General features: G+C 74.3%; 2 protein-coding genes across 2 annotated transcripts; both read left to right on the plus strand.

The window, feature by feature from the left end:
* The first annotated feature begins 295 nt into the window (after positions 1–295).
* ADAMTS4 (ADAM metallopeptidase with thrombospondin type 1 motif 4) lies at positions 296–6094 on the plus strand. The gene is given in 10 exon segments (XM_075724367.1): positions 296–454; positions 3412–3735; positions 3981–4113; positions 4207–4377; positions 4472–4758; positions 4861–5008; positions 5011–5046; positions 5160–5335; positions 5420–5595; positions 5686–6094. Coding segments are annotated over 10 exon segments (2019 nt in total).
* Positions 6095–9682: 3588 nt separating this feature from the next.
* B4GALT3 (beta-1,4-galactosyltransferase 3) lies at positions 9683–11782 on the plus strand. Its single transcript, XM_075724372.1, has 6 exons — positions 9683–9938; positions 10192–10427; positions 10507–10697; positions 10783–10905; positions 11113–11217; positions 11293–11782. Exons 1-6 carry the CDS (start codon positions 9683–9685, stop codon positions 11780–11782), a joined length of 1401 nt encoding a protein of 466 aa, XP_075580487.1.
* Positions 11783–11999: the final 217 nt, after the last annotated feature.

The raw sequence follows: 11999 nt of genomic DNA on the forward strand, positions 1-11999 counted from the left end.
ATTCAGGGGTCCCGGGGAGGGGGATCCCGGTGAGGGGGTCCCCAGTGAGGGGGATCCCTGTTCAGGGGTCCCGCTGAGATGGTCCCAGCGAGGGGGATCCCCCGGCCCGGCCCCGCCCCCCCGGGGACCCGGCTCTGCCTTCCTGGAACAGCCCGGGGGGACCGGGGCCACCCCCGCCGGGGCTGCCCCGCTCCGCCCCGCCGGGGCCGCCTCTCCCGCCCGTTAAAAGCGGCGGCGGCGGGGGCAGAGCCGGCGGGGCCCCGCTGTCGCCTCCTGCTCTCGCGGTGTCCGGGCCATGCGCCACGCGCTCCTGGTCGCCGCTGTCGCCGCTGTCGCCGCTGTCGCCGCTGTCGCCGCCGCTGCGGGGGCCGCCCCCGGCCCCTCGTGTCCCGTCACGGCACCGGCCGGAGTGGGGACACGGTCCCGCGTGGGGCCGGCCCCCAGGAGAGCCAAGGTACGGCCGGGCCACGGCGGGCCGGGATGGACCGGGATGGGAAGGGATGGACCGGGATGGGAAGGGATGGACCGGGATGGGAAGGGTGGAGCGGGACACACCGGACCAGGATGGGAAGGGATGGACCGGGATGGGAAGGGATGGACCGGGACACAGCGGACCGGGATGGGCTGGGATGGAGCGGGATGGAGCGGGACACACCGGACCGGAATGGGAAGGGATGGACCGGGATGGGAAGGGATGGACCGGGACACAGCGGACCGGGATGGGAAGGGATGGACCGGGATGGGAAGGGATGGACCGGGACACAGTGGACCGGGATGGGAAGGGATGGACCGGGATGGGAAGGGTGGAGCGGGACACAGCGGACCGGGATGGGAAGGGATGGACCGGGACACAGCGGACCGGGATGGGAAGGGATGGAGCGGGACACACCGGACCGGGATGGGAAGGGATGGACCGGGATGGGAAGGGTGGAGCGGGACACAGCGGACCAGGATGGGAAGGGTGGAGCGGGACACAGCGGACCGGGATGGGAAGGGATGGACCGGGACACAGCGGACCGGGATGGGAAGGGATGGAGCGGGACACACCGGACCAGGATGGGAAGGGATGGACCGGGATGGGAAGGGATGGACCGGGACACAGTGGACCGGGATGGGCTGGGATGGAGCGGGATGGAGCGGGACACACCGGACCGGAATGGGAAGGGATGGACCGGGACACAGCCGACCGGGATGGGAAGGGATGGAGCGGGATGGAGAGGGACACAGCGGACCGGGATAGGAAGGGATGGAGAGGGACACACAGGACCGGGATGGGAAGGGATGGAGCGGGGCACACCGGACCGGGATGGACTGGGATGGAGCGGGACACACCGGACCGGGGTAGGAAGGGATGGAGCGGGATGGGGCAGGATGCACCGGACCGGGATAGGAAGGGATGGAGCGGGACACACAGGACCGGGATGGACCGGGACAGGGCAGACCAGGATGGGAAGGGATGGAGCGCGATGGAGCGGGACACAGCAGATCGGGATGGGCTGGGATGGAGTGGGATGGAGCGGGATGGAGCGGGACACACCGGACTGGGGTAGAAAGCGATGGAGCGGGATGGGGCAGGATGCACCGGACCGGGATAGGGAGGGATGGGGCGGGACACACCGGACCGGGATGGACTGGGATGGACGGGGATGGGGCGGGACGCACCGGACCGGGATGGGAAGGGATGGAGCGGGACGGGGTGGGATGGAGCGGGATGGGAATGGATGTAGCGGGACGCGGCGGACCGGGATAGCAAGGGATGGGGCGGGACACACCGGACCGGGATGGACTGGGAGGGGCCGGGATGGGGCGGGACACACCGGACCGGGATGGACGGGGAGGGGCCGGGATGGGGATGGACATCCCGGACGGGGAGGGGCCGGGATGGGGCGGGACACACCGGACCGGGATGGGCCGGGATGGGGCGGGACACACCGGACCGCGATGGGCCAGGATGGGCCGGGCCGGGCTTCCTCTCCGCCTCCCGGGGCAGGGCCGGGACCCGCCCCGAGGGGCGAGCGGGGCCGCGGGCAGCCGGGACCCCCGGGGGGGCTGGTGCGGGGCCCAGCGGCCGTGGGGTGCGCGGGGCTGGGGGGCACCGGCATGGGGCAGGGGTGCTGGGGGGCACCAGGATGGGGCAGCGGGGCACCGGCATGGGGCAGGGGTGCTGGGGGGCACCAGGATGGGGCAGCGGGGCTGGGGGGCACCGGCATGGGGCAGCGGTGCTGGGGGGCACCAGGATGGGGCAGCGGGGCTGGGGGCACCGGCATGGGGCAGGGGTGCTGGGGGGCACCAGGATGGGGCAGCGGGGCTGGGGGCACCGGCATGGGGCAGCGGGGCTGGGGGCACCAGGATGGGGCAGCGGGGCTGGGGGGCACCGGCATGGAGCAGCGGTGCTGGGGGGCACCAGGATGGGGCAGCGGGGCTGGGGGCACCGGCATGGGGCAGGGGTGCTGGGGGGCACCAGGATGGGGCAGCGGGGCTGGGGGCACCGGCATGGGGCAGCGGTGCTGGGGGGCACCAGGATGGGGCAGCGGGGCTGGGGGCACCGGCATGGGGCAGCGGTGCTGGGGGGCACCAGGATGGGGCAGCGGGGCTGGGGGCACCGGCATGGGGCAGCGGGGCTGGGGGCACCAGGATGGGGCAGCGGGGCTGGGGGGCACCGGCATGGAGCAGCGGTGCTGGGGGGCACCAGGATGGGGCAGCGGGGCTGGGGGCACCGGCATGGGGCAGGGGTGCTGGGGGGCACCAGGATGGGGCAGCGGGGCTGGGGGCACCGGCATGGGGCAGCGGTGCTGGGGGGCACCAGGATGGGGCAGCGGGGCTGGGGGCACCGGCATGGGGCAGCGGTGCTGGGGGCACCGGCATGGGGCAGGGGTGCTGGGGGGCACCGGCATGGGGCAGGGGTGCTGGGGGGCACCAGGATGGGGCAGCGGGGCACCGGCATGGGGCAGGGGTGCTGGGGGGCACCAGGATGGGGCAGGGGTGCTGGGGGGCACCAGGATGGGGCAGCGGGGCTGGGGGGCACCGGCATGGGGCAGCGGGGCTGGGGGCACCGGCATGGGGCAGGGGTGCTGGGGGGCACCAGGATGGGGCAGCGGTGCTGGGGGCACCAGGATGGGGCAGCGGGGCTGGGGGCACCAGGATGGGGCAGCGGGGCTGGGGGCACCGGCATGGGGCAGCGGGGCTGGGGGCACCAGGATGGGGCAGCGGGGCTGGGGGGCACCGGCATGGAGCAGCGGTGCTGGGGGGGCACCAGGATGGGGCAGCGGGGCTGGGGGCACCGGCATGGGGCAGCGGTGCTGGGGGGCACCAGGATGGGGCAGCGGGGCTGGGGGCACCGGCATGGGGCAGCGGTGCTGGGGGGCACGGGCCGGCAGCAGCCCCCCGCCCCAGCGCCCCGTTTCCCCGCAGCGCTTCGCCTCGGTGCCGCGGTTCGTGGAGATGCTGGTGGTGGCGGACGAGTCGATGGCCCGGTACCACGGCGCGGGGCTCCGACGGTACCTGCTGACGGTGCTGGCGACGGCCGCCCGGATCTTCCGGCACGGCAGCTTGGGCAACGCGGTGGAACTGCGGGTGACGCGGCTGGTGGTGCTGGGCCAGGGCACCCCCGGGCCCCCCTCCACTTCCAACGCCGCCCAGATGCTCCGCAACTTCTGCCAGTGGCAGAAGGGCCTCAACGTCCCCGACGAGGACGATCCCCTCCACTTCGACACCGCCGTCCTCTTCACCCGGCAGGTGGGAGGGCTGAGGGCTGGGGGGGGGGGGGGTGGGGGGCTCTTCAGGGTCCCCACAGGGTGCTGGGGGCTGGCAGGGTCGCTGGGTGACCTCCCGAGGCGTTTGGGTGCTGGCCAAGCCCCTGGGGTGTCCGTTAGTTTTGGGGGGCTGGCGGGATGCCCAGGGTCCATCCCAGGACATTTGGGTGCTGGCTGGGTTTGGGGGTGCTCTGAGCCCCCCCCTCAAAACACCCCGCTTGCCCCCAGGACCTGTGCGGGGCGGCCACCTGCGACACGCTGGGCATGGCCGACGTGGGCACCGTCTGCAACCCCGAGCGGAGCTGCGCCATCGTGGAGGACGACGGGCTGCAGTCGGCTTTCACGGCCGCCCACGAGCTGGGTGAGCGGCGGGGGCCGGCGGGGAGGAGAGGGTGGTCTGCTGCCACCCGTGACCCACCCCCCCCAGGGCTGACACCGCCATTCCCCGGTGCAGGCCACGTCTTCAACATGCTGCACGACACCTCCCAGCACTGCCGGGAGCTGAACGGCCGCTCCGGAGCCAGCCGTCGCGTGATGGCTCCCGTCCTCTCCTCGCTGGAGCCCGGGGAGATGTGGTCCCCGTGCAGCGCCCGCTTCATCACCGACTTCTTGGACAACGGCCACGGTACGACCCGGCATGGGGGGTGCTTGGCGTGGGGGGCGGGGGTCCCGGCGCCGTTTGGGAACCCCCCCCGTGCAGCGATGTCACCTCCCCGCAGGTCACTGCCTCCTGGACAAGCCTCCGGAGTGGCTGCAGCTGCCCTCTGCGCTGCCGGGCAGCGTCTACCCGGTGCTGCAGCAATGCCAGCTCGCCTTCGGGCCCGACTCGCGGCACTGCGGCGACCTGCAGCCGCCCTGCGCTTCGCTCTGGTGCACCGGCCACGTCGGCGGCCGCTCCGTCTGCCAGACGAAGCACTTCCCCTGGGCCGACGGCACGCCGTGCGGAGCAGGCAAAGCCTGCATGGACGGGCTCTGCGTCAGCGTTGGCCGCATGCAGGAGCTCACCGTGAGTCCCAGCGCGGCGGGGCGGCGGGGCGGGCGCTCACCCGCCAGCACCGGTTTGACACACACCCCCCCCCCCGCTCCCCGTTGCCTTTTCTGGCTGCAGACACCCGTGGATGGCGGCTGGGGGCCATGGGGGCCATGGGGCAGGTGCTCGCGGACCTGCGGCGGCGGCGTCCAGCTCTCCCACCGCAACTGCACCATGCCGGCGCCTCGCCACGGCGGCCGCTACTGCGAGGGCAAGCGCACCCGCTTCAGTCCTGCAACGTGGAGGAGTGTCCCGGCAGCACCCGTGAGTGGGGCCGGCTGGGGATGGCGGGGGGGTGGGCACAGGTCCGCGGTGCAGGCTGTTGGGGGGGCTGGGGGCTGCCGCCGGTGCTGACCGTGCCTCACCGCCGCCGGCAGCCCTCACCTTCCGAGAGGAGCAATGTGCCGCCTACAACCATCGCCCCGACCTCGCCAAGGGGCTCCCGGCCCCCCTGGACTGGGTGCCGCGCTACAGCGGCATCGCCGAGCAGGACCGGTGCAAGCTGACCTGCCAGTCCCAAACCCTGGGCTACTACCACGTGCTGCAGCCGAGGGTGAGCGTGTCCCCCCACCACCACCCCGCCCGCCGCGCACCCCGGGGTGCCGCCAGCGGGCGCTGAGGCCGTGCCGTGCCGCAGGTAGCCGACGGGACGCCCTGCTCCCCCGAGAGCACGGGGGTGTGCGTGCAGGGCCGCTGCGTCCCCGCTGGCTGCGACCGCGTCATCGGCTCCAAGAAGAAGTTCGACAAGTGCATGACGTGCGGCGGCGACGGCTCCGGCTGCACCAAGGTCTACGGCTCCTTCACCAAAGCCCGGTGAGCACCTCAACGGCGGCGGCGGGGTGCGGGGGGGATGCACCTGTAGGCTGCCGTCGTCCCCCTTCCAACCCTTGCTGCGCCCCACAGCTACGGCTACAACGACGTGGTGACCATCCCGGCGGGCGCCACGCACCTCCTGGTGCGGCAGATCTCGGCGGCGGGCAGCGAGGACGTTTTCCTGGCGCTGCGGCAGCCGGCCGGCGGCTCCCTCCTCAACGGCGGCTACGTCCTGGTGCCCTCCCCGACCGACGTGGTGCTGGCGGGCGGCGTGACCCTGCGCTACAGCGGGGCCACGGCGGCCACCGAGACGCTGGCGAGCCGGGGGCCGCTGCGCGAGCCCCTGGTGCTGCAGGCGCTGGTGGTGGACGAGCAGCGCCCGCCGCGCTTGAAATACAGCTTCTTCGTGCCCCGGGCGCGGAGACGCCCATCGGCAGCCTGGGAGAAGCAGAAAGCCAAGATCCTGGAGATTCTCAAGAGCCGCCGGCGTGACAAGTAGCGGCACGAGCCCGTCCGGGACGCGGCTCTGCCGGGGAGCGATCCCGGCAGCGCCGCAGCGCTTATTTATTTGGTTATTTATTGCCTGACGGGAGCGGGGGCACCGTCCACAGGACAGTGTTGGGCAGCCGCTCGGCGGGCTCGCGCCGCGCCCGGGATGCGTCCCGGTGCCGGTAACTGCGTCTACCTCAGCCCCTCTGCGGGCAGAGCGGGGCGACCCCCTGGGCAGGCCCCAGGGTCCCCCCCTCCCCGCGTCACCCCCTGCCCTGGCTGCGGCCCCCCCCGGCGCAGCCACCCAGCTGTAATTTATTGCAGCGCCGTTATTTAAAGCTATTTATGGAGCTGGCCGGCGTGGTGTGTGGTGATCAGCGTGGCGGTGCCAGGCACGGCGACGGTCCTCGGGCGCAGCTGCGGCTGCGTTAACCCTCCCGAACTGCTCCCAGCGTCTTTTCCCTGGCGTCTTTACCCCCAGCGATTGCCACCAGCCCCAAAAACAGGGCACCGCCAGCCTCGCCCACAGTGGGACTTTATTGGGTGCCCGCTCCCTGCCGTGCACAGCCCCGCGGGGCAGCTGCAGGTCTGTACCCATCTCTCGAGGGCGCAGCCGGAGCCGGGGGCACGCGGGGCCCAGCCATGCTGCCAGCCCACCCCAAAAACATCCCGGGGTGGAAAATCCCCTCCCCGAGCCCCCTGCGGAGCTCTGCACCCCACGGAGTGTGGGGCTGGGCACCCGCTGTGCCGGGGAGCCCCAGGACCTCACCACGGCGCTGGTTCGGTGTTGCCGGGCGGGCGCCCAGGCGTTGGGGTGGCAGATTCCCCCCCGGGGTGGGGAGGGCAGAGGGCTCACGCTGCCGGGCGCAGAGGCGGTGAAGCTCCAACGCGGCTCCGCATGGCGACGTCGCCGTTGTGCCAGCTGCAGGGAGCTCAGACGGAGGGGCTGGGCCGGGGGCCGAACGCGGGGCTCGTGCCCAGGCGGGGGCTGCAGCTCCAGGGGAAGAGCCAGCGGAGCACGAAGCCTGGCCGGAGGGAAGGGGAGAGGCGTGAGCCACGCCGGGGGTCCCGGCCCCACGCACCTCGCCCAAACACCTCCCGCAGCAGCACCCGTTTGGGTTTCGGGGGCTGCGGCCGCTCGCGGTTCGCCTCCTTCAGCTCCCGATTGCGGAGCCGCTCCCGGGGCGTCTCGTCTGCGCCGATCGACGCGAGCTGGCGGTGACAGGGATGTCGCCGCCGGCACGCAGCCACCCCCGCTCGCCCCGGTGCCCTTCCTGCACCCCGCAAACCTGGTCATAAAACACAACAGCGACCGAGACCCCGAGGAGAAGGGACTCCAGCAGTGGGACGATGCAGCGAGCCCTGGGAGGGCGGCTGCGGGTCAGAGCGGGGCCAGGGGCCGGAGCCCATGTGGGGCAGCCCAGAGCCTGTCCCCGCTGCGCCCAGGGCAGGCCCAGGGTCCCGCCACGGCACAGGGACCCCAAGGAGGGAGACAGGGACCCCACTCACGTCTGGGTGCGGTTGTGGGAGAGGTCCCCTCCCGCCGCCAGCCCCGCCGGGCTCCTGCCAGGCAGGCAGCACCGGCCCCCGCGGCGTAGAGACCGGCCAGCCCTGGCACAGAGCGAGCGGTGAGCGTGCAGGCAGCGAGCGTGCAGGCAGCGAACACCCCCCGACCCACGTCACGCCCCCCAGACCTGCCTGCGGCCGTGGGGCTGGGCACCCCGATGTCCCCCCCCCCCCAGGAGCCCCCAGCCCTGTGCCCACCCCATGGCCCAGCTGCTGCCCGCGGAGCCCGGCCAAAAGGGATCCCGGATTGGGGCTGCCCCACGGGGAACCGGGACCCCCAGGCAACCACTCACCAATGTAGAAGGATGAAATATTTCTGGTTTAACTCCCCGACGCAGTTGTTGATCCTACGGATGGACAGACAGACGGGGGTCTCGCCATCCCAGGTCCCACTCTCCGGTGCCCGGGGACAGGAACGAGCCGCGGCGGAGCCCCTCGTGCCCTGGCGGTGGTGGGGCGCGGGGTGGGCCGCGTGCCCGGCAGCGGTCACAACCGTCCAGTCGTCCCGGTCTTACCGGGATGGCGCTCAGCGGGGCCCGGCTGCCGGGGTCATTCCCGGTAGAGCGCAGCCACAACGCAGCCCGTCGCCCCCGTGTCCCCCACCCCACGCCCCCGGCCGCCCCCTCAGCTCCCACTCGGGCTCCCGTGGGGTCGGGGGAGTCGACGGCGGTGCTGGGGCGGGGAACCGCGCCTGGGGACGGGGGGGACGCGAGCACCCGCCTCGCTGGGACACGACGGGGCGGCCACCGCTGCGCCCGGGCGGGGGGACCGAGCACCCGCTACCCCCGTGGCACCCAGCCGGTGCCACGGCGGACACCCAGCCGCGGCGCGCCGGGGTCCCGCGGGTTTTTGGGGGCGCCCCGTGGGCGGGCGAGGATGGCAGGCGTGCGGCGGGCCAGCAGCAGCAGCAGCGCGACGGGGCTGAGGGCGGCAGCGTGGAACGGGCCCCGGGGGCTGCGGGGGGGGGCGCGGGGTCAGAGCGGCGCCGCGGGGACGGTGCCCGCAGAGCCCACGGGGGCGGGGGGGGGGGGGGGGCCGGTACGCGGGGTGGGGGGGCAGCGGTGCAGCGGCCCCGGGGGATCCCGCGCTGCCGGGGGGGACCCCGGGGCCGGAGGGGAGCGGCGGGGGGGCGCGGAGGAAGGCGGGCGCTGCGGGGAGGGGACACGCGGGGGCGGGACACGCGTGGCGGGGAGGGGGGGGACACGGGCCGGCCCCCCCCGGGGGCACCAGCCGCGCAGGGCGAGCTGCGGCAGGGCGCGGGCCAGCAGGGCGCGGTCGCCGTAGCCCAGGCCCAGGCAGGGGAGCAGCGGCCACAGGGCCCCGGCCGCCATAGCGGCCCCCCCCCCTCCGCACCACTTCCGCCTCGCTCGTCGCCGCGCCCAATGGGAGCGCCACCCCTCCGTGGCGTCACCAGCAGGGGGCGGGACCAACAGGCGGAAGCGGGCGCGGTGGCGTGCGCCGTTGCCGCGGCGACGGCGGTGTGGGCGGGGCGTGAGCTGGGCACGCCCCCTTCCAGGCGGTTCCCCGCGTAGCTCCGCCCCCCGTCGCCACCGCCCCTCCGGGTCCCGCCGCCCGCCGGGGCTCCCCCGGGTCCCGCCGCCCGCCGGGGCCCCGCAGCGCCGCCCGGGCCCTTCCGCCCCCTTTGCCCGCCCCAGCCGGGACGCCCGGGGCCCAGCCCGCCCCGGGGCCTGCGCCGCGCCGCCGCGGGCCCTGCTGCCCCAGCGCTGCCCTGCCCCCGCCCCGCCCGGGAGAGGGAAGCACTCGGGCCCGGCCCCTTTAACGCCCGCCACGTCAGGGCGGCCCCACCCCCGCCCTCGCGCTCTCTCGCCGCTCCAAGATGGCGGCGGCGGCCGGGCGGGGCTGAGGCGCTCCCGCCGCCCGCAGCTACCGGGGCAGGGCGGGGCGGGGGGGGGGGCCGGAGCCTCACCCTCCCCTTCCCCCGCGGCGCCCCCGCCATGCGGCCCGGTCCCCTCGGTGCCCCCCCGCCGCCCCCGGTGAGCCGGGCCCCCGGGGAGCCGGGCCGGGCCCCGCCATGCTGCGGCGGCTGCTGGAGCGGCCCTGCACGCTGGCCTTGCTGGTCGGCTGCCAGTTCGCCTTCGTCGCCTACTTCTCCCTGGGGGGGTTCCGTAACCTCACCTCCCTCTTCGGCCGCGCCGCCGGGCCGGTTTTCGACTACTCCCGCACCCACGACGTCTACGCCAACCTCAGCCGCCTCCTGCCCCGCCGGCCCGCCCGCCCCGACCCCGCGCAGCCGCTGCCCTTCTGCCCCGAGCGGTCGCCGTTCCTCGGTGAGTGCGGGGCGGCCGCTGGGGAGGGACCCCCTCGGCTTCCCGGGCCCCGTCCCGCTGCCCGCCGCCGTGGTGGGGCGGCCCCGGGGGGCTGTCGGGGCCGGGACCCCCCCCCCCCCCCCCCCCCCCCCGCCGGGGGAGAACCGGTGGCGGTGCGGGGAGGCTCCCCCCCCGGGGTCAGGGCAGCGGGGAGCGGACCCCGGGGGTCCGCAGCCCCACGCCAGCCCTCCCACCCCTCCGCCTCCCCGCGCAGTCGGCCCGCTGACGGTGAGCTTCAGCCGGGTGCCCACGCTGGAGCAGATCCAGGCGAAGAACCCGGCGGTGCGGGAAGGCGGCCGGTACCAACCTTCCACCTGCGAGGCCCGGTCCCGTACCGCCATCATCATCCCTCACCGCAACCGCGAGACCCACCTGGGGCACCTCCTCTACTACCTGCACCCCTTCCTGCAGCGCCAGCAGCTCCAGTACGGCATCTACGTCGTGCACCAGGTGAGTCCCGGGGCGTGCCGCGGGGGCCGCACCGGGCTGGTGCCGGGGGGCTGCCGCTGCCAACCCGTTTTCTCCGCAGGCAGGCAACTCCACCTTCAACCGGGCCAAGCTGCTGAACGTGGGGGTGAAGGAAGCGCTGAAGGACGAGGAGTGGGACTGCCTCTTCCTCCACGATGTTGACCTCATCCCCGAGAACGACCACAACCTCTACACCTGCGACCCCTGGAACCCCAAACACGTCTCCGTCGCCATGAATAAATTCGGATACAGGTGAGCAACCGCGGCTGGGGGGTGAGCCGGGAGCGAGGGGACCGGCCCCGGCCTGGGCTCAGCATCTGCCCCCCTGTTCTCGCAGCCTGCCGTACCCCCAGTACTTCGGGGGGGTCTCGGCTCTCACCCCCGACCAGTACATGAAGATCAATGGTTTCCCCAACGAGTACTGGGGCTGGGGCGGCGAGGATGATGACATCGCCACCAGGTAGGACGCTGCGGGGACCTGCGGGTCCCGCCGTCACCCGCGTCCTCGTCCTGCCGGGAGGCACCAGCCGGCTTGCCGGGATGGCATCGCCGCGCAGGACGAGCGCGTGGGGGCTGTTGCCGCCGCCGCGCCGGGAAGGGGGACGCAGACGGCATTCCTGCGCCCTGGCACCCTCGGGTGACGGCGGGGTGGGGGGCTCGTCCGCAGGGTGCGCCTGGCCGGCATGAAGATCGCCCGCCCGCCCATCTCCATCGGCCACTACAAGATGGTGAAGCACAAGAGCGACAAAGGCAACGAGGAGAACCCCCACAGGTCGGGGGGGTGCCGGGGGGCTGGCGGGGGTCGGGGGGCTCGGCGGTGACGCTCCCCTTCCCTTGTCCCTTCCAGGTTTGACCTGCTGATCCGCACGCAGCGCATGTGGACGCAGGACGGGATGAACTCCCTCACCTACACGCTGCTGGCCAAGCACCTCCGCCCGCTCTACACCAACCTCACGGTGGACATCGGGACAGACCCCCGCGCTGGCCGGGGCCGCAGGGGGCCAGTGCCGGGCCACGAGGGCCAGAGGTACCGCAGCAGCACCAGCCTTTTTCGGGAGGAGATGCTGCGTAAGCTGCCCCGGGATGCCGTGGGGTGGGGGGACCAGGGGCTGTCCCTGTCCCCTCAGCTGCCCGTGGCCACTGCGCAGCAGCCGCCGGCCGGTAACGGTACCCAGGGCGGTGCCGGCGGGGAGCCGGTGCCGGGTATCACCCAGCGTAGCCCCGAGGCTGCCGGGGAGGGCGATGCCCACCCGGAGAGCGTTGCGGCTGCGGCACAGGAGGAGGGGACCTTGCCTGCCCACAGGGACAACCAGAGCCTGCCGCAGGGTGCCCGCTAGCCCCTGGCCACCGCAGCCCCACATGGACTCTGCTTGCCACGACCCGGCACTGGGAAGGGACGCCGCCGGTTGTGTGCAGGGTGGGGGAGCTGGGGCTGGGCTGGTCACGCTGTGGCCTCACTGGAGAGACTCAGGGGAGCAGTGAGCCCTGGGGCAAGGGCCCGGGGAGCTGTTGGCCGTGGGGCCAGTGCCTGGTACTGGGGGCACCCCCCGGGAA

Source organism: Pelecanus crispus, chromosome 22 (genome assembly GCF_030463565.1).
Source record: "Pelecanus crispus isolate bPelCri1 chromosome 22, bPelCri1.pri, whole genome shotgun sequence".
NCBI classification, from domain to species: Eukaryota; Metazoa; Chordata; class Aves; order Pelecaniformes; family Pelecanidae; genus Pelecanus; species Pelecanus crispus.

Bases quoted from the DNA above. Each gene is read 5' to 3' on its own strand.
- B4GALT3 (XM_075724372.1), top strand. From the start codon at position 9,683: ATGCTGCGGCGGCTGCTGGAGCGGCCCTGCACGCTGGCCTTGCTGGTC. The intron at 10,428-10,506 runs GTGAGTCCCGGG...TTTTCTCCGCAG, and splicing joins GCATCTACGTCGTGCACCAG to GCAGGCAACTCCACCTTCAA. The intron at 10,906-11,112 runs GTAGGACGCTGC...GCTCGTCCGCAG, and splicing joins GATGATGACATCGCCACCAG to GGTGCGCCTGGCCGGCATGA.